The sequence below is a fragment of the Jaculus jaculus genome, chromosome 10, assembly GCF_020740685.1.
Source record: "Jaculus jaculus isolate mJacJac1 chromosome 10, mJacJac1.mat.Y.cur, whole genome shotgun sequence".
NCBI lineage: Eukaryota > Metazoa > Chordata > Mammalia > Rodentia > Dipodidae > Jaculus > Jaculus jaculus.
Genome location: NC_059111.1, coordinates 30813740 through 30839448, shown reverse-complemented (window position 1 = coordinate 30839448; position 25709 = coordinate 30813740). Strand labels below are relative to the sequence as shown.

The following is a 25709-nucleotide window of genomic DNA, read 5'->3' as shown; positions in this document are numbered from 1 at the left end:
GGACCCAGGTTTGATCCCCCAGAACCTACATAAGCCATATGCACAGGGTAATGAATGCATTTAGAATTTGTTTGAAGTGGCTAGAGGCTCTGGTGCGCCCATTCTCCCTCCCTCCCTCTCTCTCTCTCTCTCTCTCTCTCTCTCTCTCTCTCTCTCCCTCATAAATAAATTAATAAAAATAAAAGAATGCTTCTATCATAAGTTCCCAGTGAGGTCAGTATTGCTGACCTAGGGGCCAAACTTTGAGAACTACTTGTGTTTGTTTAGTATGAAAAATAAATAGAATTTCTCTCCTAAGAAACATAAACAGTGTTTCTCTTCTTCCCAACAAGTTCTACATTGTACACTTTGTCCCGTTGCCATTCCCATTCTGCCATTACCTTCTGTTTCCAGCATCCCCCATCTTTCCCCACATCATTTCTTCCATCCAGTTGCAAAAACCTCTAACTTGTTGAACATATAATGTGCTCCATTTAGCCTCTGTCTTAAGACACTCATGCATCACTTACAGAACAAATTTTGTTACAAAACATCCTTGAAACAAATGCCCGACATTCCCTTCTTTTCTTCTACATTTAGATAAATTTTTGAATCAGTTAAGGCTCCTAACAGAAAATAGATGCCACTCCCCATGTGGGCAAAGTGTAAGTTTCTCAATGAAGTGTAGACAGATTATAAGGAAATGACAACAGACATTACAGTAAGCTGTAGTAGGACCAATGGGAAATTCTTTGCCATTTCTGGGTATGAATTTTAGGAAATATTACCAAACCCTCAAGAGTACTGTGTGAAAAGATCCATTTGATAGGAGCTGTGACCTTCCCATGAGTGTGACATTTAGCAATATCACAGAGTTGAGGAACAGGAGAAAGAGTTCTTTTCCTTTGTACCAATTTGCCAATATTGTGCTAGTGCTTTAAAATGACCAAAGAACAGATGCCAGAGAGGAACCAGATGTCCAGACAAAGAACTAGGTTTCATCCTCCCAAGACAGCACAGTTGTATGGAGGAAAAATGGAGAATGGGTCTGAAGGGCAACATAGTTCACTCGTTTTGTTTCTCAACACTTGTGTTTGTCTTGTATTTAGGTAATAAGTCTGTATTCTGTGGTAGGTTGAGTGTGAGATGTCCTCACAGCCTCATGTGTTTATGATGATTAAGCCTTACACTTAATCCCCAGCTTGTGGAATCTTCAGGAGGTGGAGCTGTACTGGATGTGGTATGTCATCGGATTAGTCCTGCCACGGGGTGCTGAGAGTTGGCTCTCTCTAGCTGCTATATTCCAACTAACGTGACAACATGAGGTGCTCCAGGTGTCATTCTTCCCTGCCGTAGTGAAACTTCCCCTCAAAACTTTAAAGTGAAGAGCTGAAATCAACTTTTCCATAAGTTGCTTCTATTTGGGTGTTTTGTTCCAGCAATGAGAAGGAAACTACTACATACCCTCAACACAGGAAAAATTCATATATGGTCCTGTAAGGCTGACTTTATTATTCTTCTCAGGCATATGTGGAACATTGTCCAGAACAGATCACATATTCAACTCAATAAATTTTAAAGAATGAAACTAATATATTTTCTCCAAACTTAACAAAATTAAATTAGAAATCAATATTTAAAAATATATTTGAAGGCTGGAGAGTTGGCTTATCAGTTAGTGCATTTGATTACCAGGTACCCACGTAAGCCAGATGCACAGGGTCATACATGCATCTGGAGTTCATTTGCATTGCCAAGAAGTCCCAGTGTGCCCACTCTCACCCCCCTCTCTCTCTGTCTCTTCCCAGTCCCCCCCCCTCTCAAATAAGTAAAATTAAATTTAAATTTAAAAATATATCTTAGAACTGGAGAGATGGTTTAGCAGTTAAGGAGCTGGCCTATGAAGTCTAAGGATCCAGGTTCAATTCCGCAGAACCCATATAAGACAGATGCTCATGGTGTTGCATGCACCTGGAGTTCATTTGTAGTGGACAGAGGCCCTGGCAAGCCAATTCTCACTCTCTTTCCCTCTCCCTCCCTCTCTCTAAAAATTAATACTTATAGCTATAGATATTTGAAACTAATTGTGGTGGCATCTACCTAGAATTCTAGCACTCAAGAGGCAGAGGTAGGAAATGAAATGAAGTTAGAAAATATTTTTAACAGTGAAAATAAAAATGAGACATATAAAATGTATAAGATGCAGGTAAAGCAACACATAGAGGAAAAATCATAGCTTTAAAATGCTTTCATTGGGGGAGCTTGAGAGGTGGTTTAGCAGTTAAGGCATGTATCTGGGAAGCCTAAGGACTCAGGTTCAAGTCCCCAGCACTCTTATAAGAAAGATACACAAGGTGGCACATATGTCTGGAGTTTGTTTTCACTGACTACAGACCCTGGCACATGCATATTCTCTCTCTCTCCCCCTCTCTATCAAATAAATAAATAAATAAAATATATACGTATATATTTTTCTTGCATATATCTATTTTTATAGACAACTTCTATACTTACAGATAAACCATGGTATTTCCCTAGTCTCCCCTCCCCTACTTTCTCCTTCATAACTCTGCTATCTGTCATATCTCCTCCCTCTCTCCATTAGTCTCTCTTTTAACATGATATCATCATATTTTTCTCCTATTTATAAGGGTCTTGTGTGGGTATCACTAGGCACTGCAAGGCCTTGGATATCGAGGCCAAATACTGTCCAGACAGTTGTATGTAAGGAGTGATATACTTCGTTGACTCTTACATTCTTTCTGCCACCTCTTCCACAATGGACCCTGAGCCTTGGAGGGGGTGAGATGTTTCAGTGCTGGACACTCCTCCGTCCCTTCTTCTCAGCACTATGTTGCCTTTTGGGCCATCCAGTGGGCACTGCCATCTGAAAAGAGAAGCTTCTCTAACCAGAAGTGTGAGTAGCATTAATATATGAGTATGAACATTAAGTGTACTGCTTTCAGGGCAGTTGGTGACAGTAATGTATGCATTTATCCAGACATGAGCAGGCTTTATACTCCTAAGGCTCATGACCTCCTCTGCCATAGGCTTTGCTTAGGTTTTCAGCACCAGGCATGCATTCCCTCCCATGGAATGGGCCTTCAGTCTAATTAGAGAGCAGTTGGTTTCCCCCAGAGCAGACATGCCACTCTTGCACTTGTTCATTCATTTGGCCTGTCTGGCCAAACTTGAGGTTTCCAGTGTCCACTGTTTTCACTGCTGATGACTTCTGTCTCCCATAAGGCTGCATACAGTGTAGCTTTTTCCAGCTTTCAGTTGGCTGGGCTTCAGGGAGGTTTTCTGCTCAGCAATAACTTGATTTCTCTGTGACTTTGCCACTCAGGCATATGAAGTCTTCAGCAATAGGGTCTTACTATCTCTTTCTCATGGGGAACCAAGGGTCTTGGCAATAGCATGTAATGTTTTAGAGGCAACAGGCACCTCCCTGGCAGACAATGCACAGGAAGGTATCCGATCCCAAGCACTGAAAATTTTCTAGTAACAATCTGTGGCTTCTAAATGTGCCATTATTTAAGAAAGTAGATTTTCATATATCTTATTCAGGATATCTTAAAATTTGATTGGCACTCCCCTCCCACTTCTTTTGTACAATCTCTTCCCCTGACCTTGCATAGGCCTTTCTCCTCCCTGTAATCACGACAGGCTATTTGCTGCTAAGTAGGTTAGACCATGAGTTGCTTGGACAGATATTGGTTATTTTCCCTCAGTCTCCCATGTAGCACATTCTGGCACTAGACACGCTGACTGTCTGGGGACTGACTCTCTTCCAGCTTCCAGCCATGCCATTACATTTTATGTGTCAACCACATAAGATGTCTTCAGCAGTAGGGTATTACCACTAACCTTCGGTTGGTCATCAAGTACTCTGACAGAAATCTGTCTTTCTTTTAGGAAACCTTGTAGGTCTCTCTGATCAAAAGCTCATTGTGGATGATAGCCACATGCTGGTACTGGGAGTTACAGGTCAGTGCCCACTAAGAAAAGAAGGAAAAAGATAACTAATATACAAGAGCTAGAGAGAAGAGAGAGAGAGATGACAAGAAGCTGTAGAAGATTAAAGTTAGTCTTCATCATACCCTCTCCATTGTCTTGTGGGTCAAGTGTTCCCTCTAAAGGCCTGAAGGCTCAGCCATTTGGTCTGCCCCTTAGGATGTAGAATTTTATGGTACCATTGCCATTTGGGTCTAGATTTTTGTTTACCACCCCCTCCCTTCCCCTCCCCTCCCTTCCCACCCATCCTATTGTCTAGTCCATGAGAAGCTTGTTGGGTATGTAAGGCATCTTGGGTAGATTCAGGTTAGGTGCTATAGATGAGTAAGACAATGTGGCAATTTTTTTTTTTTTTTTCTGTGATTGGGTAAGTTCACTGAGAATGATCTGTTCCAGGTTCAACCATTTTTCCTCAAATTTCACTGTGTCATTTTTTCTTACTGCTGTATAGAATTCCATTGTATAGATATACCACATCTTAGTTATCCATTCTTCTAGTGATGGACATCTGGGTTGATTCCAGCTTTTAGCTATTATTATGAATTGAGCCACTACAAACATGGTTGAGCAAATCTCTCTGGCCTGTGGTTTGAAGGTTTTAGGGTAGATGCCCAGTAAGGGAATAACTGGGTCTGTTGATATCTCTATAGTCAGCTTTTCAGGAGTCTCCAGATTGCTTTCCAAAGTGGTTGTACCATCCTACATTCCCACCAACACTGGATGAGTATTCCTACTTCTCCACATTTATTTTCATTTGATTTTTTTGATGTTTTCTATCCTTACTGGGGTAAGGTAGAATCTCATTGTTGTTTTAAGTTGCATTTCTCTGATGATTAGGGATGATGAACATTTTCTTAAGTGTGTGTTTGCCATTTCTTTCTCTGTGAACTGCCTGTTCAGTTCTTTGCCCCATTTTGTGAGTGGGATGTTTGATTTTTACTATTTAGATTTTTAAGTTCTTTGTAGATTCTAGAGATTAGGCCTCTGTCAGTTGGATAACCATAAAATATTTTTTTTTCCCATTCTGTGGGTAATCTATTGGCATTGCTTATTGTATGCTTGTCTGTAAAGAAACTCTTCAGCTTCATGTGATCCCATTGGTTGAGTGACTGTTGAAGAACGTGAGCTACTGGGATTTTGTTCAGGAAGTCTTTTTCCATTCCTGTATCATGGAAAGTACTTCCTATATTTTCTTCCAGTAGTAGTTGCTTTTCTGGTCTTATATTGAGGTCTTTGATCCATTTGAACTTGAGTGTAGTGCATGGAAAAATGTGTTGATCAAGTTTCAATTTCCTGCATATGCTTATCCAGTTTGTCTATCACAATTTGTTGAAGATGCTGTCTTTTTTCCAGCCTATATTATTAGGGCCTTTGTCAAATATCAAGTAGCTACAGTTGCTTGACCCAACATCTGGGTCCTCAAGTCTATTCCATTTAATACCAGTACCATGCTGTTTTTATTACTATGGCTTTGTAATGTAGCTTTAGATCAGGTATGGTGATACCTCCAGAAGTATTTATTTTGCTGAGGATAGGTTTGGATATGCGAAGCCTTCTGCCTTTCCATGTGAAATTTGAGATCATTTTTTTCTATCTCTGTGAAGTACACTGTAGGGATTTTAATTGGAATTGCTTGAAATATGTATATTGCCTTTGGTTGGATTGTCATCTTCACAATGTTAATTCTGCCTATCCAGGAGCATGGGAGGTCTTACCATTTTCTCAAGTCCTCCTCAATTTCTTTTTTGAGAGTTTTTATGTTTTTGTTGTATAGATCTTTCACTTCCTTGGTTAACGTTATTCTAGGGTATTTTTTGCTGTTGTCGCTATTGAAAATGGGACTATGTCCCTTATTTTTTTCTCTGTATCTTTGTCATTTGCATATATAAAGGCTACTGATTTTTGTGCATTGACTTTGAATCCTGCTACTTTGCTATAGGAGTTAATCACCTTCAGGAGTTTTGGGATGGAGTCTCTCGGGTCTCTTACATATGCAATCATGTCACCAGTGAATAGAGCTAACTTAACTTCTTCCCTTCCAAATTGTATCTCTTTTATTTCCTTCTCCTCTCTTATTGCTTGAGCTAGGACTTCCAGTACTATATTGAAGAGCAGAGGTGAGAGTAGACATCCCTGTCTTGTTCCTGATCTTAATGGGAATTCCTCCAGTCTCTCCATTAAGTATTATTTGGGCTTTAGGAGCTTTGTATATAGCTTTTATTATGTTAAGATATGAATGGATCATGCCAATTCTCTCTAATATTTTGATCATGAAGTGATATTGTATTTTGTCAAAGTCCTTTTCTGCATCTATCAAAATGATCATGTGGTTTTTGTGTTTAACCTTGTTTATGTGGCATATTGCATTGACAGATTTCCATATGTTGAACCACCCCTGTGTTCCTGAGATGAACCCCACTTGGTCAAGGTGGATAATGCTTTTGATGTGTTGTTGGATTCGGTTTGTGAGGATTTTGTTCAGGATCTTTGCATCTAAGTTCATCAGGGAAATAGGCTGGTAGTTTTCTTTTCTTGTGGCATCTTTGCCTGGTTTTGAAATTAGAGTGATGCTAGCTTCATAAAAGGAGTTGGGTAGCTTTCCCTGTTCTCCAATTGTGTGGCACAGTTTTAGGAAGATTGGTTTGAGTTCTTCCATGAAGATTTGATAGAATTCAGCTGAGAAGCCATCTGGTCCTGGACTCTTCTTTTTGGGGAAGATTTTTAAATTACTTTTTCAATCTCAATGATTGTGATAGGTTCATTTAGGAGATTAATCTGCTCTGAGTTTAGCTTTGATAGATGTTATGCATCCAGGAATTTATCCATCTCCTCCACATTATCCAGTTTTGTGGAATAGAGGTTTTTGAAATAAGTCCTGATGATTCTCCCAATTTCACTTACGTCAGTTGTGATCTCTCCTTTTTCATTTTGTTAATTTGAAGCATCTCTTTTTTTTTTCTGCTTGACCAAATTGGCTAAGGGTTTGTCAATCTTGTTTATTTTTTCAAAGAACCAGCTCTTTGTTTTTTCAATTGTCTTAATTGTTTTCTTAGTTTCCAATCCATTAATTTCTGCTCTGATTTTAATTATTTCTTTCCTCCTGGAGCTCGTTGGGTTGGATTTTTCTTGCTTTTCCAGTGCCTTTAGGTGGATGGTTAGGTTACTGATTTGGGATCTCTCTGTCTTTTTTATGAAGGCATTGAGTGCTATGAATTTTCCCCTGAGGAACACCTTCACTGTGTCCTGTAAGTTTTGGTATGATGTGTTTTCATCGTCATTCAATTCTAGAAATTTTGCAATTTCATCCACTATCCATTTATTGTTTAAAAGTGTGCTGTTCAGTTTCCAGGTGCCATTGGGATTCTTGGTGGGTCTTTTTTTGTTAATTCCTAGCAATATAGCATTGTGATCTGATATCATGCAAGGAATTATGTCAATCTTCCTAAATATGTGGAGGCAGGCTTTGTGACCCAGTATATGGTCTATTTTAGAGAATGTTCCATGGGTTGCTGAGAAGAATGTGTAGTCTGTGGATTTAGAATGGAAAGTTCTGTAGATGTCCATTAGGTCTAAGTGATCTATGGTTTTGTTGAGCTGTCTTACTTCCCTGTTGAGTTTCTGTTTGGATGATCTATTACTGTTAATGGTATACTGAAGTCCCCAACTATGATGTTGTTGGTGCTTATTTCTGTTTTATTGTCAAGTAGGTTTTGGTTTATGAATTGTGATGCCCCTATGTTTGGTGCATACAGATTTATGATTGTAATATCCTCCTGATGGATTGTTCCCTTGATAAGAAGGAAGTGGCCTTCTTTGTCTTTTTTGATTATTTTTGGTTTGAAGTCTATTTTATCTGATATTGACATAGCTACACCTGCTTGTTTCTTATTCCCATTTGCTTGGAGTATTGTTTTCCACTCTTTTACCCTGAGGAGGTGTCTGTCTTTAGTAGTGAGGTGGGTTTTTTGAAGGCAACAGATTGAGGGGTCTATTTTTTTGATCCATCTTGTTAGCTTGTGTCTCTTGATGGGTGAATTAAGACCATTGATATTTAGGGTAATGACTATGAGATTTGATTTGATCCCTGCCATATTGTGATGGTATATGCGGTTTGGTGGTTTCATGGACTTTGAAGTTTTTGTGCCTACTCTGAATTTTGTTATTGTGATCTGCTTCTTGTAGGCATTTGAGGTTGATTGTTTCTTCTCTGTGAAGCATTTCCTGAAATACTCGCTGTAGGTTTGGTTTTGTGTTCATGTAATTGCAAAGCTGAATTTTGTCATGGAAAGTTTTTCTTTCACCATCCATTATGAGGGATACTTTTGTTGGGTAGAGTAGTTTGGATTTGAAGCCATAGGTTCTTAGACTTTGCATTCCAGGCCCTTCTGGCTTTCAGGGATTCCATTGAGAAGTCTGGCATAATTCTGATGGGGTTACCTTTTAAAGTGGTGTGCTGTTTTTCCCTAGCTGCTTTTATGATTTTCTCTTTAATGTCTATGTTTAGAGTCTTAATGGCAATATGTCTTGGAGAGTTTCTCCTTTGGTCCAGTCTGTTTGGAGTTCTGTTGGCTTCTTGTATCTTGATGGGGCTTTCTTTTAAGAGACTGGGGAAGTTTTCTTCAATTATTTTGTTAAATAAATTCTCCATGCTTTTGGTCTGAAGTTCTTCTCCTTTTGGTATTCCAATGATCCTGATATTAGGATGTTTAAGCCTATCCCATAATTCCCTCATATTTTGTTCACAGGAACTTTTGAACTTACTGAAATTTTTGAACTCTAGAACTGTTTCTTCCAGCTTGTCTTCCAGATCAGTGTTTCTATCCTCCACATATATATGAGAGAGCTTCTAGAGAGTTTTAGACTTGTTCAATTAGGTTTGTATTTTCTTCTATTTTTATATGTATGATTTCCATCCCTATGTAAAGCTCCCTTTTCATATCATTTTCTGATTTTCTTGATGCTTTTTGGAATTCATCCTTGCTTTTCCTTATATCTTCATTTAGTATCACCAGCTGATTTTTGAGGTCCTCTTTTTTTTTCACTCTCCCTCATATCTCTTAACTATCTTTGAACTCCTTCCATTCTCTTATCTATTAGGTCTAGTCTAATGATGGCAGCATCCACACAATTATCGGTCCTTTATTTAATTTTTTTTTGTAAGTTCTACCAGTAGCTTAGTCAGGGTTACATTGCTCATAGCTTCATTTTGGTGTTCTGATCCTAATGATTCTTCTATATTTTGATTAGAGATGTTCATTGTGGGACTAGGTGATCTATCTGGATTTTCTTGCATTTGATTTCTCATGTTATTTCTTTTGTGCTGTGGTCTGCCCATTGCAGTGTATGGGCTCAAGCACAATGGGAATCTGAAGAAGCTTGAGGCTGTTGCCAAGCAGCCTGGGCTTTGGCTCTCATTTGCCAAAGCCCCCTGAGTTCCTGCCTGGCTGGGGCACCAAAGTTGCTTGAGCTCTCAGGGGGTAATGTGCCAAAGCTGCCTGAGCTCCTTCTAGAAGGGACACTCAGGCACCAAGCACTGAAGCAGCCCAAACTCTGGTGTGGTGGAACACTGGGACCCGGAAGCAGTCTGCGTTCCCCCACAACAGGACAATGGTAGTCGGTGGGTGTGGGAGACAGGAAGGGGATGGCACCTGAGCTAGCATAAGTGACAGAGCAGTCTGGCTCACATGTGAAGTTGGAAATTGGCCTGGGCTCTCACATGTGAATGTGAGGCGGCCAGAACAGTAAGTAGGAAATGGATGGTGCAGACTAAACTTCCACAAGCGTGATCAGCCATTTAAGTTGATCAAGGGAGCCTGAGCTACAATGGGCTTGCAGGCATAGCCTGGCCAAGGTCACTCATGGGCAGTGCTAGCAGGCAATCAACCCCGTGCAGTGAGGCTAGTGGAAATATGTTGGCCTGGGACTCTTTTCCTACAGTAAGTGCAGGAGTTTCCTGATGTTGGGACTGTGGTGGTGGCTGCTTGGGGGGTGGGGGCGGGCTACCCACCCGTCCGCAAGGGAGTCAGTGATTCCCTGTTTTTTCCCCTCTGTGCTCTCCCACTGGCAATCTATTGGAGATTGCTCTCCCCTAAAAGACCCAGTGAACCCTTAAACGACCCAGTGAACCCTTATTGTTTTGCCTTTCTTTCCAGGGAATGTGCGGCACAGTTAGGTGGTCACCATCTTGGCCAGAAGTCTTTTCACCATCTGTATTTTTTTCTGGTGAGAACTCTCTATTTAGTTCCTTAGCCCATTTTTTGATTGGGTTGCTTGATTTCTTGTTCTGTTTTTTGAGTTCTTTGTATATTCTGGATATTAATCCTCTGTCATATGTATAACTGGCAAAAAAATTTCTCCCTTCTATAGGTTGTCTCTTTGCTCTATTCAGTGTCCTTTGCTGTACAAAAGCTTTGTTATTTCATGAGATCCCAGTAGTTGATTAGTGGTTTTATTTTCTGAGCATTTGGGGTTATATTCAGAAAGTCATTACAAGTCATTACCTATGCCAATGTTGAAGGGTTTCCCTACCTTTTCCTCTAGCAATTTCAAAGTTTCAGGTCTGATATTAAGGTCCCTGATCCACTTGGATTTGATTCCTGTACATGGAAAAGACAAGGATCTCTTTTCATCTTTCTACATATACATATGTAGTTTTCCCAGCACCACTTGTTGAAGAGGCTGTCTTTTCTCCAGTGAATATTTTTGGCATTTTTGTCAAAAATCAGATGGCTATAGCTGCCTGGATAACATCTGAGTCCTCTATTCTGTTTCATTAATCTACACGTCTGTCTTTCTGCTAATACCATGCTGTTTTTGTTACTATGGCTTTGTAATATAGCTTAAAATCGGGTATGGTGATACACTGGCTTTATTTTTGTTGCTCAAAATCATTTTGGCTATTTGAGGGTTTTTTGTGCTTCCAAATGAAATTTAGGATTTTTTTTTTCCTATTCCTGTGACGAACACCATTGGAATTTTAATGGGGATTGTATTAAATGTGTAGATTGCTTTTGGTTAAGATTGACATTTTTCACAATATTGATTCTTCCAATCCAAGAACATGGGATGTCTTTCCATTTCCTTGTGTCTTCTTCAATTTCTTGCTTGAGTGTTTTAAGGTTCTCATTATAGAGATCCTTCACTTCCTTGCTTAAGTTTATTCCAAGGTACTTTATTTATTTATTTATTTAGAGGCAATTGTGAATGGCAGAGATTCCCTGATTTCATTCTCTGCACATTTGTTGTTAATGTATAGGAAAGCTACTGATTTTTATGTATTTATTTTGTATACTGCTACATTGTTAAAAGTGTTTATCAGCTCTAACAGTTTGCTGGTAAAGTTTTTAGGGTCTTTATTTTATGTATAGAATCATATCATCTGCAAAGTGATAATTTGATCTCTTCCTTTCCAATTAGTATCCTTTTTGTGAGTGTCTCTTGCCTTATTGCTATAGCTAAGACTCCCAGTACTATATTTAATAAAAGTGGGTACATTGGACACCCTTGTTTTGTTCCTAAATTTAGTGGAAAAGCTTCAAGTTTTTCACCATTTAGTATTACATTGCCTGTAGGTTTGTCATAAATAGCTTTTATTATGTTGACATATGTTCCTTCTACTCCCAGTTTCTGTAATACTTTTGCCATGAAAGGATACTGGATTTTGTCGAATGACTTTTCTGCATCTGTTGAGATGATCATGTGATTATTTTTCTTCAGATGATTTATATGATGTATTACATTTATTGATCTGTATATGTTGAACCACCCCTGCATCCCTAGGATAAAGCCAACTTGGCCAGGGTGAATAATGTTTTTGATATTCTTGTATTGTTTGCTAATATTTTGTTCAGAATTTTTGCATCTATGTTCATGAGGAAGATTATTGATCTGTAATTTTCCCTTTTTGTTCTGTCTTTGCCTGGTTTTGGTATGAGGGTGATGCTAGCTTCACAGAAAGAGTTCAGTAGAATTCCTTCCTTTTCTATTTTTTTTTTTTTAATTTATTTATTTGAGAGCAACAGACAGAGAGAGAAAGAGGCAGATAGGGAGAGAGAGAGAGAGAGAGAGAGAGAATGGGCACGCCAGGGCCTCCAGCCACTGCAAACGAACTCCAGACGCGTGCGCCTCCTTGTGCATCTGGCTAACGTGGGACCTGGAGAATCGAGCCTCAAACCGCAGTCCTTAGGCTTCACAGGCAAGCGCTTAACCACTAAGCCATATCTCCAGCCCTCCTTTTCTATTTTATGGAAAAGTTTAAGAAGCATTGGTATCAGTTGTCCATGAAGGTCTGGTAAAATTCACCAGTGAATCCATCTGGGCTTGGGCTTTTTCTAGTTGTGAGACTTTTTATAATTGTGTGGATCTCTGTACTTGTTATAGGTCTATATAAATGGTTTATTTCATCTTGATTTAATTTTGGTAGGTCATATGAAACAAGGAAATCATCCATTTCTTTCTGATTTTCAAATTAGAGGCATATGTAATCCTGTATTCTGTTTGCCAGTATTTTGTTCAGAATTTTTACTACTATGCTTATGAGGGAGATTGGTCTGTAATTTTACTTTTTTGTTCTGCCTTTGCCTGGGTTTGGTATGAGGGTGATGCTGGCTTCACAGGAGTTCAGTAGAATTCCTTCACTTTCTATTTTATGGAAAAGTTTGAGAAGCATTGGTGTTAGTTCTTCCATGAAGGTCTGGTAAAATAAACCAGTGAATCCAGAGTGGATGCCACCTTCCAACATGGACAAAAGAGGCATCCAGCTTCACAGATTGAGCAGCCACTGGGTTCTCATCCTCTTCAGCATGCAGGAGCAATTGCTGAACTACCTACCCTATGCCAGATAAGCCAACCATGTTAAGTTCCCTTTTGTAATATATATTTATTCCATTGGTCCTGTTCCTCTAGAAATTCTAATACAGGTGACTTATAGGTATTGGTACCAACATAGCTGAACACCATGTCAGGAAAAAATATATAGGCTTTAGCAGGAATGTCTTGGGTCACTTATCACTGGTTAATTCATGAAAAGTGGTCATTTGTCTTCAGGAAAACATCTCTGCATTGATAAATCTGGAAGCTCTGTATTTCTTTGCCTTGGCTACACTGCTATAGACAAATGGCCAGTTCAAAGAGGAGTTTGCCGCAGCTGTAGGGACTGGACCACCCAGGCAGCCCTCCATTCTCATGCACCACCTTTCCTGAATTAATATAAACTTCCTGAAGGGAACCAACAAAGCTTATGCAGTTCTAACATTCATGAAATAGCTACCAGTCCCTTTGTCATGGAAAATACACCCACACCTCCAGAAGAGCTACAGGCAACCAGCCCACCTATGGCTACCCACAACTTCCTTAACTGACTGCTTATTGCTGTCCCATGTAAAGCAGGATTTTCTGAATTGTTTTAGATGAAGACTTTAAAATTGAATGGAGAGTCCACATCCTAGCATTCTGTTAACAAATTTTATTTCACTTGACTAGTATTCTTCTTGATTTTACAATTTCAAGCACGATCCCCCTTCTGATGCTCCTTCACCCTAGTATTCCAACCAAATGTCACTTCTCCAGACTCAAGGTATATACTTGGCAGTCAGTCTTAAAAGGCCTCTCCATTCCACTCATCACTTATGCTGGGTTCCTACACATTCTCCTCAGTTTCACATGTTTTCCCTGGGGCTCTGGGATTAGAAAAGAATGAGCTGCTATGGGAAAATGGTTCTTGTTAGAAACACTCTCGTCATTCTTCTCCTGGAAGCCAAGCAGTATGTCAGAATCACTGATAAAGAAATGCACTTCACAGAAGGGCCAAGGGTTCATTTCCTTCGAGCAGAAGCACTTCTGTTTTTTCCAGATGAACTTTACCTAGTAGCTCACTACAGAAAACAGATGGTACAAATGCTCTGGTTACAATCTGTAAAGGCCCAGAGCCTTACCGGCTCTCAGCCAGGCCCTTCCTTTACAGCCATCATTTGCACTGTCTTTAAAGATGGCAAAGCCACAGAGTATCAGAGAGAGCTTCAGAAGGCTTCTTACCATAACCACAATTAAAAAAATCATAAAATCCAATTTTTTCAAATATATAAAAAACTTTACGTAGATTTGCTTTTGGAAAATTTGTTTGTAGCAGTTTAGGCATGAAAAGACATTGGCTTCTTCACATACCAGCTATTAGTTTAGTGTAGCTTATCAGAGGTATCACATGAACATCCCTCAATACGCATGAGTACAAGGACAAGGCACAAGAACACAGTAGTAGTGAAACGATCGTTCATTTTATTGCACATTTGCTTCCTTTGATGCTTCTGGGTCAAGCTAAACTACAATATTGTTAGTTTTTGCCATATCCCCATTCACTGAATTTAGCAGGAACTGCTTCATGTTCCCCCAGACTTCCTTTCTAGAACTAGAACATCAACTTTCCAATTTATCTACAACCAGGAGCACAGATCTCACAATTGTAATTTACACTCAAAAAAGGGGGGAGGGGCTGGAGATTGGAGAGATGGCTTAGTGGTTAAGGCGCTTGCCTGCAAAGCCTAAGGACCCAGGTTTGACTCTCCAGATCCCATGTAAGCCAGATGCACAAAGGTTTAGGCAAGTGAAAGGTTGCACATGCCCACTAGGTGGCACAAGCATCTGGAGTTCTATTTCAGTGGCTGAGGCCCTGGTGTGCCAATTCGCTCTCTGTAAAATAAAGATAAAAAAAAAAACCCAGTATACAATTATTACATGTACACATACAATTCAGGCTCACAAAACAGCTGGTTATACAATAATTTAAAGATAATCTTAAACCAACTCTCTTCCAAATTAATCAATTCTTCTATGTATAAGCATTTGTATTAGAAAATTTTAACACCTTAAAAGATTATTTCACAATTAGGCTTTCTAATGTCTTCCCCTCCCCCATACTGAAAATCCACATTGATTCCAAGTCTTCTAAATAGATTATCTAGGACTAAAACTGATCAGAACAGCTAAGATTCTTATTTTCTTCCTGCTGCACTCTATACTTAACTCAACAGAGATGATGAATGTGGTTTTCAAACTTGAATATGGCACTCAAGCAGGTCAAGCTTTACAAAGACCTACTACAGAACAACCTGATGAAAAAGCCAACAAGAGACAAAAACAACATTATGGCAATTAGTGGGTAAGAAGTCATGATGGAGGCTCCTACTTTTAGCTCATGAAAGTCACATTAATAAGCAAAATGACAATAGGATTTTTAATGAATCATTCTTCTATCCTACACTTCACTCATCTTTTCCTTTTTAAGATTACTTGGAAGAAAGGATCCTATTTATCCTTAACCTAGTAAGATTTTCCTCTGACACATTTCACACAGAAAGTGACTAAGATCAAAAGTCTGGTATTATAAACAAACTGCAGCAACCAAAGTACAGCCATGCTTGTTTTGAGGAGAAGGATGTGCTGCCAAATCTTCAGGAAGCCTTTGGCACAGCAGTCACCTTCCCAGGAGCTGCATCACACTCCAGACAGCTAGCAACCATGCTTGTTCCACATAGGGACGGCCAGGGGACCCTGTGGTGTTCTTTCAACGACAACAAACTCATCTGGGTTGCCAAATGCCTCATAGAAAACCAGAAGATCTTGTATCGCACGCTCCTCAACCTGAAAGGAGGGAAGGAAAGGAAAACAACTTGCTTTAGTCTTTAAGTAGAAAGCAGGCTCGTTTCACAACTTCCTCTTGAGGACCTATGATTTTCCACAGACGCAGTACAGCAGAAGCAAAAATATACTTTGTGATTTCTTTGGCAAGGAGAAACCAGGAAGCCTGAGCTACAACAATCAAAAGTCCATTCTCCCTAGAATATGAATATATATATATATTTGTTTTTCGAGGTAGGGTCTCACTCTGGTCCAGGCTGACCTGAAATTAACTCTGGAGTCTCAGGGTGGCCTTGAACTCATGGAGATCTTCCTGCCTCTGCCTCCTGAGTGTTGGGATTAAAGTCGTGCACCACCACGCCCAGCTTAGAATATGAATCTTAACTAGGAGGAAAAATTTAAACTGAAAATAATTGTTGAGAAGCTCTGATTTCAGCAGGTACATCCTACCTGGCCCTGGCTGGTCCTGTACCATGCTTGACATCATGCTTCCAAACTCTCCAGGGTAATTATGGCTTTGTCTCTTTCCAGGATGCTGCTCTAATTTATCACCTTTTTTTTTCTGTCTGTGAAATCTAAACATTTCTTAAATGAATTCTCTTTTCCTTAAGTTAGCCAAAGCTAATGTCTTTTCTACAATCTTATTGATCTAGAAAGTACGAATAGCACCAAGTATTAGCAAATCCTCTTATTATTTTTAAAACATAAAACAATCCAAAGTATTATTAAAACTAAAAATATACACTTCTTCACAATTTGTTAGTTCTAATTTAATTATCATGAGTATTTTCTATTCGTTACACTGTTAGATGTCTCAGCCTACTTTTATAAACATTTAAATTTTAATTTGGTAAGCCTAGTCATGTGTTCAGAATAAACAAACACTTTTTTAAAGGTACAAGGATGAGTCAGGCATGTTGGTAACTCATGTCTGTAATCCCAGTATTACAAAGCAGAGGCAGGAGAATTGCTACAAGTTTTATATAAAATGAGACCTTATCCCAAAAAAGGAAGTGGAGATAGAGAAGGATAAAATGCAGGACAGCTCCTACCTAAGTCAAACCCATGACTTACCTGAATCAGGGCCAAGGGCTTTTCCCGACTTCTGATGAGAGCCGCTTCTTGCTGCAGCTCTTCCTCCACGATGGACGCAAATGTCACAGGCGCTGCAGTGGGAGCTGCGGTCAGTGAAGAAAGCCAGGGGCTGCAAGGACAGAATGCTGAGTTTTGCTCATCTCACAGTTTTGTGATGCAAAGTTTCCTCAGAAATACTCGTCTCACAGTTTTGTGATGCAAAATTTCCTCAGAAATACTCATTAGCAACACTTTTTGGGAGGAGGAGGTTTTATATTTTTCCCCCTATAACCACTACAAAAATGGATCTGCAAACTCTTGCAGAGATTACAGAATGAGGTAAAAGATAAAGAAAAGGGGAATTACTCTTTTATATAAATTAAGAATTATAAAGACAATTTTAGAGAATTCTTCCAAAAAATGGGATGGAACAGAAGAAAAGTAACTCACACTTTGGAGAAAAGAGAATTCAAATAACATATTTTCCTGATCCCAACTACCCTACTGTCAAGTTCTCAGCGTCCTCTTTCAGTGCTAAGGCTCAGCTCAGCACTGGTGGCCCGCAGGCAAATCAGTCAGCCTTACTCAGGACTGTGGGATGGCGGTGCATGCAGCAGGTGACTACTCTCTGCTCGGCAAGCTCCATGAGCCGAACTTCTGCAAAGCAACGCCACAACCGACCAGAAATGTGAGCTTCTGGCAACATCAATAAAGCTGCAAAGAACCTGAAGCTCCAGCCTCAGGATACACATTAATGGGTGCATTCAGACCTAGTTTTAAAACTAGCAGGGAACAAAATAATCTATAGAGAATTAAATAGCAGAGGAAGATACTGCTTTTCCTAATGATCCTCACCTAGCCATTTATGATACTCAAACATACTTAGAAGAACAGAGGGCTTTGTGGAAAATGGTCTGCATCAATATACCATGAATAAAAATGATAAATTAAAAATTAGCACTGAGTTATAAAATACATGGAAATCAAATAATTACCAAATTGTGGGGGAGGGGGGGTGACTAGCATACCTCAATAAGCTATATATTACAAATAAGACACAATCCCAAAATACTGATAAACCAGATGAGGAAAAGAAAAGCATAAAATGGCACACAAGGCAAAAGCATCTAAGACGCTATCAGACAAATCAAAGTGTAATTGATGAAAAGAACAGTAAAACCCAAAATGTTTTAGTCATTTGAGAAGGTCTCAGAAAGAACTCAAGAAATCAATAAGAAAGGGGCATTGGGGTGAGAACCATTCTAGTATGGAAAAAAACAAGCAAGCAAACAGAATAATATAAAGACTGGACAAACTGTAGTATTTTAGAGCTACAGTGGTCCCTAGAGATTATCTAGACTAACCAAGTGGCTTGTTTCCTCAGTGAGCAAACTGTAGCCTAGATGGGCAAACTTCATGAGCAAGACCTTAAATATTAGCTTCCCAACTCATTTATGCACATTTATTGAGCATGTCTCAGGACTACAGAAGGTGATGAAAATCAGATCAATTAAAAATTAATTCCCTAAAAAATTAAATTAATTCCCTTTCCTCAATAAATTCTAGTAGAAATCTAAAAAATGCCATGCTTATGCAACAGCAGAAACAAGTGATGCATGTGAACTGTAGCTGGAATCTGCGTGCACGTGTACAGAGAGCCGTGGTGCACGGGAGAAAGCGGCGCAGTGCAGGACTACAGGCACTGTGCCCTTCAAGAAAATGACACTGAGGCCGAAGACGGCAGCTGTAAGATCACTTTGGTTGTACAAATAACATGCACCTGTACAAGATGTTGATGGCATACAGGCAGTCTTTTCCCTATAATTAAAAAATAAAAATAAAAATGACCAGGTTGAGGGGCAAGTGAGGGTAAGCTTAAAGGTAAAACTGAAGTTAGACATAGCAGGGATGGAGTATACAATATACTGAGAGCTACAATGCTTAGCCTGGAGTATAGGGAGAAGCTTTGCTGAGAGCCCAACTACTTTTTCACGCATCATCTCACTTACTGCTGGTGAAAAGTGTGTGTGTCATTTCCACTATATACATCAGGAAACTCACACTCAAGGAATCTAATGTACTTTGCCTGACTCACAAATATGGTTTAAGCTACAGCAAGATCATTCATATCCAGGTCTCTTTCAGTCAAGCACACATGTTTTATTTCCCCTATTCTGGAGCACATTCCATTCAAATATCTACTCTTGTTTTATGGATTGTCTCAATATCACCTTTCTTGCCTACAGACCTTCAATGCCCACCTTAAAGCCACCCATCCTGTGTTGTTATTGTTTGCATGTCTGTCTTCAGTACCAGGTAAATCTTTTAGGGCAGGTGTTTCATCTTTCTACCTCAGTACCCTTGTTTATGAACAAGTAATTACAGAAAAGATGAATAAAATAGAAAAGCCAGTTTATTTTTCTTTGTTTCTCTTTAACACTGGATAAAACACAAGAGGGGTTTGCTTTGTTTTCAAAGTTCCCTTGTGTTTTGAATTGCTAATAATAACTTTTTCTTCTAGATATAGGTATTTTCATATTACTTTCCTCATTACTATGTCAAAATACCTAACAAATCAATAAGGAAGGGTTTATTCTGCTCAGTTTGAGTGTGTAGTCCAGCATGAACAAGAAGGCATGGCAACTGGTCATATTGTATCCATAGTCAGGAAGCAGAGAGAGGGATGCTGGTGCTAGCTGTCTTCCTTGTATTCAGTGTAGGGTTCCAGTCCATGGAATAGTGCTACCCATACTTAGGTTGGGGCTTCCCACCTCAATTAACTCAATCTAGAAAGTTCCTTACAAGCATACTCAGAGGGGTACCTCTTGGTGAATCTAGATCCTGTCAAGCTGACAATATTAACCATCACAAGTTCATCCTCTTCAACTCAACACCCAAACATATCACTTTCAAAGCGGAACTTTTCACCCCTTATTCCCATTGGTCCACAGCTATCTCATAATGCAAAATACATTCAGTCCTAACTTCAAAAGTCCCCATAGTCTTTAACAGTCCCAACACTGTTCAGTAGTAAGTGCAGAGTCTCTCTTAGCTGTGAGTTCCTATATCACCAAAAAAATACATAATTCCAACATAAAATAGCACAGAGTAAACATTCCCATTCCAAAAGGGAGGGGTGGGGGCATGAAGGAGCAAGGAGCAAACAGCAGATCTTACAGCATCCTGCTCAGCATGTGGGACTCATGATGGAATTATCTGGACTCCAAAGGGCTGGGGTAGTCCCACCCCTGCAGCCTTGCTCTCTGCAGCACAAAGCAGTTCCCTTGGGCCAGCTCCACCCAATGCCTGCAGCTTTCCACAGTGGACTCTATGGTTCTTGAGTCTCTACTGCAACTTAGAACGCACCCTCACAGCTTCACAGTATAGCTTCTCAGGGCCTCCAGTCCTCATTGACACTGCTTGGCCTAACACCTTCTTTAAGAACTTTGACATAATCCTTTACTTGTATGATTAATATTCACTAATAGAAAGGGTAATAGGTCTAAGGAGATATTAAATAGAGGCCTTCCTTATCAAATCAAAACAAAGTAAACTTAAGTATAGCAACCTATCTATGTAATATTTCAGAATTTATGAAGCATGACATTGTCTCAAAAACCAAACCAAGAAAAATGAAACTCCCCAGAACATTCTGTAATTCAAGATTATAAAATTTCCTCCTGCCAGGCATGGTTGCACACACCTTTAATCCCAGCACTCGGGAGGCAGAGGAAGGAGAATCACCATGAGTTCAAGACCGCCCTGAGACTACATAATGAATTCCAGGTCAGCCTGAGCTAGAGTGAGACCCTACCTAAAAAACAAAACAAACAAACAAAAAAAAAATCCTCCATTTTTTTTCTGAAATAGTCTCACCTTGCCTCTCACATTAATTTCATATTTAATCCACCTAGAATTATCTTTATGGATACCGTGAAGTAAACATTCTATATACTCTTTTCTATCCCAGAGTATAGCCCATAACAGTTCATGTCCTACCATAAACCTAGTTCACATGGAATTAAAAAAAAAAAAAAAAACACTTTTTTACTAACTAGAAACACAGCTAACATTTTCTTATCTAGAATCACAAAAGAAATGAAAGGAAAATGAAAAAGAATCCATGAGGAATAAGAAACTCAAAGACTTTACACAAATCTTCCTTTTCTACATTTTAACAACCCCAAATGACCTTGCTTTTCATGCCCTATTCTTGGGGACAAAAATAAAAGAAAATTGAATCATAATTTCTAAAACTGAAACAAAATATATGACTTGTAGCTTTCTGAAGATGAGCCATAATCCCTACCAGTCTAACTCCCAAGGATCACCAGCATCTTGTCTTTCTCCATTCTCAGTTTCCTAGGTCTATGCTGTCTTGTCTCTGCTTTGCATTTCTTCTTTAAAAACCCCATTCCATGTTCTGATACCAATGCCAATGAAAGGTATCAGTAATGAAACGATCAGTTTTTCCTATTACCCACATGATCACATAGTAAACACATGTCTAAAAGTGAATATACAAGTGTCCAGAGACTCAAATAGCACACACTATTATTTCTTTTTTTAAATAATTTTTTGATTATTTTTACTTATTTGAGAACGAGAGAGAGAGAGAGAGAGAGAAAGAATGGGCATGCCAGGGCCTCCAGCCACTGCACACGAACTCCAGACGTGTGCGCCCCCTTGTGCATCTGGCTTACGTGGGTCCTGGGGAAATCGAGCCTGAACCGGAGTTCTTAGGCTTCACAGGCAAGTGCTTAACCGCTAAGCTATCTCTCCAGCCCACACACCGTTATTTCTTATTGAAGCTATTCCTAATAAGGCTAGTACATGGTTATTTTTCCTTCTCTGAACCACTCTCTTGACAATTACACATTACTTTGTGAGTTGCCAGTGCTGATGTATTGTAATTTCATTCTTGCCCTGTCATCTCACCTCCAAGTATGTATATTTGGATTTACTAATGATACTGCAAACCCATAGCAGTAACATATACACACATACCAGAAGCCAGAAAAATGCATACCTGTCACTTATGCCATCATTTGGTAAATAAATATTTTACATTGGCTACAATGTTTTGCATTTCCCTTTTAGAAAAACTCAATAAAATACATATTTTCTCTGATGAAATAAAACATGAAACTCAAGCTATGTTTCCCTTTCTAGTACCATTATGATAGCCACAGCTATCTTAAAAATTAGTTCCCATGCCAACCATAAAGCTACAGATACACATCCAAACGCATCAAACTTCCAAAGCAAAGTAACAGATAACAGCATCCTTTGTACAAGACTCCCGATGTTATAGCACACTCTAGTGATCAACTATGAAACCACAGAACTGTTATATTGAGTTCCAGAACCAACAGCAACTTATTCAAAGACAAAATTTAAATGCCAATATATACTGTTAGTATTTAAAATGTAAATATTACAAGCATACATTTAATTTCCATACTTTCAAATTTAAACATTTATGACACCCAATATAATTCAGTAGATATTCAATAAGCTACCACTACATACTGTGAACCATCCTAAGCTCTGGTGATACAAAGATACATCTTCATGCTCTCATGCCATCAACATGAAAACACATGCAGAGCACACACATTCCAGACTCACTCATGATGGGTATAATTATCGAAGGTAGATGAAGCGCCACAGAAATACGTAATGGAAAACTGACTCATGAAAGGAAGTCCAGGTATACTAAAAGAAGAATTGGAGCCAGAGACTTGAAGGGTGAGGTGGGGCACGCAGGGAAGTGCACTTAGGAACACAGGGAGGGTGAAGAAGACTGGATATGAGAGCACTTTGCAAAGTAAAGTGACAGAGGAGCCATACTATCCAGATCTTGCAGGTCATATGAAGAATTCTGGCTTTGATCCTAAAGGCAACAAGCTTTATATTTTAAGAAAGAACACAATGGCTGAACAGATTGGAGGAAAGGGAAGACAGACAATGGCAAGACTAGTCATGAGGGCCAATGTGGTGATAAAGGTGAAAGAGCACAGTGGTAAGAGCAAATGTAATACTCTTGGAGATGAAGTTTAAATATACTAAAGAGATATTTAAAGCTCACAGTTGCCATGTTTTGATGACAAACTATTGGAAAAACAGGTGTCAAAGACTGGCAGATGATACTTATGAAGGAAATACTATCAGGAAGAATGGGCTGTTTTATGTTAGGTCTGTGTTTAACTTTGGTTTTAAGCAAGTTAGGAAATCTTAAGTTTGGCTTCAAACATAAAATAGGATGTGTTGCTGGAGATCCAAGCAGGATGAAGAGGTCAGGAAGACAGGTGGGTAACAGGGTGTGAGCTCAGATGACACAGGGCCGCAGTCTTTAGAATATATCCGATTACAAAACATATACTCATAATATGGATTTTAATAAAGTACATAAAATGAGATAATGATGTGCATTTAAACTTCTGGTATAATGAGTCATACAGAAAGTACAAGATGATGACAATGGAAAGGTCACTATTAGCCTGTCCTGTTTCAATTCAGGGATGGGACTAGAATCCAAAATGAATACGAAGTAGGAAGGAACGGAGAGCTCTTTTGAGAATTCTGGCCAAGAGGAATTGTGAGATCAGCAATGGGAAAGCTACTGCCAGAATCAAGCATGGAGGCTGAGTGAGGGACTCACTGTTCCTCTCAGACCATGTCAGAGCATATCAAAACCCAGATGGGGGGATGGAGAGATGGCTTAGCAGGTAAGGCACTTGCCTGAGAAGCCTAAAGCCCCAAGTTCGACTCCCCAGAACCCATGTAAGCACATGCATCTGAAGTTCACTTGCAGAGGTGCATGTATTCTCTCTCTCTCACTCTGCCTCTCTCTCTCCCGTTCTCTCTCAAATAATAAAAATATTCTTTAAAAAAAAAAAAAAGCCAGATGGAAAGAGGGTAGTTCAAAGGAAAGGGCTGACTCTGCACAAGAATGGAAAGCAGTGATCAACAGTTTAAGGATTCTGAAGTAGAAAGAAGTACTGGAAGGTAATGATCATCATAATTTTAACTCATCAATTTGTATGCAAAAAGGCTTAAGTTGGCTTACCCATTTGAGACTACTCCCAACTTGAGAGCTTTATGTTATATGTTCATACAATAAATCTTTCTTACCCTAAAAAAGGGTTGTTCTTTTTTTATATTGGAGCTCAATTAAAGATCCTTATTTAAAAAGGGAATTCCACTACTAAAACTATTTGAGAAGTCAAGGAAATAGTGATTATTTAATCCTTTCTGATCTCTAATTTCCTGTCCTATAAAACAATGGCTCAGAAACTGTGCTTCTAAATGCACCCATCTTTAACAAGAAAGCCAGGCAGGCCGAGTGTAGTGACACACGTGGGAAGCAGAGGTAGGAGGATCACCGAAAGTTTGAGGCCACCCTGAGACTACATAGTGAATTCCAGGTAGCTACAGCAAGACCCTACCTCTAAAAAAACAAAAAAAAAAACAAAAAAAAAAAAGAAAGAAGGAAAAAGAAAAAAGTCAGGCAGAGGCAGATACCATATCAACAATAAATATGCACGTAAACATTTCACCCAAGCCAAAAGTTCCCAAACAGTTGCACGAAGATTTTGGTAGCTCCTCCAGAGCTATGTGCAGAACAGGTACATTGAGACTCCTTGGCTCAATCAGAAGTTCATATCACTAGAATTGAACATGAGATTTCTTTTGTTGTTGTTGTTGTCTTTTTTTCTTTTTTTTTTTAATTATTTATTTATTTATTTGAGAGCGACAGACACAGAGAGAAAGACAGATAGAGGAAGAGAGAGAGAATGGGCGCGCCAGGGCTTCCAGCCTCTGCGAACGAACTCCAGACGTGCGCGCCCCCTTGTGCATCTGGCTAACGTGGGACCTGGGGAACCAAGCCTCAAACCGGGGTCCTTAGGCTTCACAGGCAAGCGCTTAACCGCTAAGCCATCTCTCCAGCCCTTCTTTTCTTTTCTTTTCTTTTCTATTTTTTTTTTTTTTTTGAGATAGTTTCACATGGAGGTCCAGGCAGTTTTAAAGCTAACTATGTAGCCCAGCCTGGTCAAATTTATGAAAATCCTCCTGCCTCAGCCTCTCAAGTGCTGTGTAAGCATAAGGACCTGAGTTCAATCCCCACCACCCACACAAAAAAGCCTGACATGGCCATGCATTCCTGTAAGCCCAGTGATGAGCGGGGCAGAGGCAGCAGGGTCACAGGGGCTTGGTGGTTGGCCAGCCTACCAGAAATCAACGAGTTCTGAGTTCAGTGAGACACTCTGTCTCAAGGCAACAGGGCAGAGAAGTGATAGACAAAGACACATGACATCTTCCTCTGGCCTGCACACATCTGTAAATATGCGTGCACACACACAGAAAAAGAACCTCTCTACTAGATGAGCATTTTGCCAGATCCAGAAGGCAAATTACAGAAGTAAGAAATTAACATATCAAGTTGAAACATTTTTCTAATTAGCCTTCTAATATACTTAAAGCATGCTGTACTTTAAGTCCAATTAAGAAGTTACAACAGGGCTGGAGAGATGGCTTAGCGGTTAAGCGCTTGCCTGTGAAGCCTAAGGACCCCAGTTCGAGGCTCGTCCCAGGTCCCACGTTAGCCAGATGCACAAGGGGGCGCATGCGTCTGGAGTTCGTTTGCAGAGGCTGGAAGCCCTGGCGCGCCCATTCTCTCTCTCCCTCTATCTGTCTTTCTCTCTGTGTCTGTCGCTCTTAAATAAATAAATAGATAAATAAATAAATAAATAAAAAGTTACAACAAAGTGTGATGATGCACGCCTATAGTTCCAGTATCTAGGAAACAGAGGCAGGGGGATCAGTAATTCAAGGTCATCATCAGCCTACATACTGAATTAGAAGTCACCATGTGTTACACTGAGATTTCATCATTTTCTTTAAAAGCCAAAAGAAGAAGAAGAAGAAAAAAAATTACATATTAGGTTGTAGAATGTACTTTTATTAAAATGTTATTTTTAAACTATGAACAGATTGTCTTGTATTGT

General features: G+C 39.5%; 1 protein-coding gene across 2 annotated transcripts in view; it reads right to left on the bottom strand.

The window, feature by feature from the left end:
* Window positions 1-14686: 14686 nt before the first annotated feature.
* Ibtk (inhibitor of Bruton tyrosine kinase) overlaps window positions 14687-25709 on the bottom strand; it is a 70414-nt gene continuing 59391 nt past the window's right edge. For both annotated transcript variants that reach the window (XM_004660392.2, XM_045160258.1), the window contains exons 27-28: window positions 16699-16828; window positions 14687-15627 (exon numbers count right to left, since the gene is read on the bottom strand). In XM_004660392.2, the coding sequence (XP_004660449.2) occupies window positions 15496-15627; window positions 16699-16828 (262 nt within the window). In that variant the 3' untranslated portion in view covers window positions 14687-15495. The remainder of the gene's footprint in view (window positions 15628-16698; window positions 16829-25709) is intronic.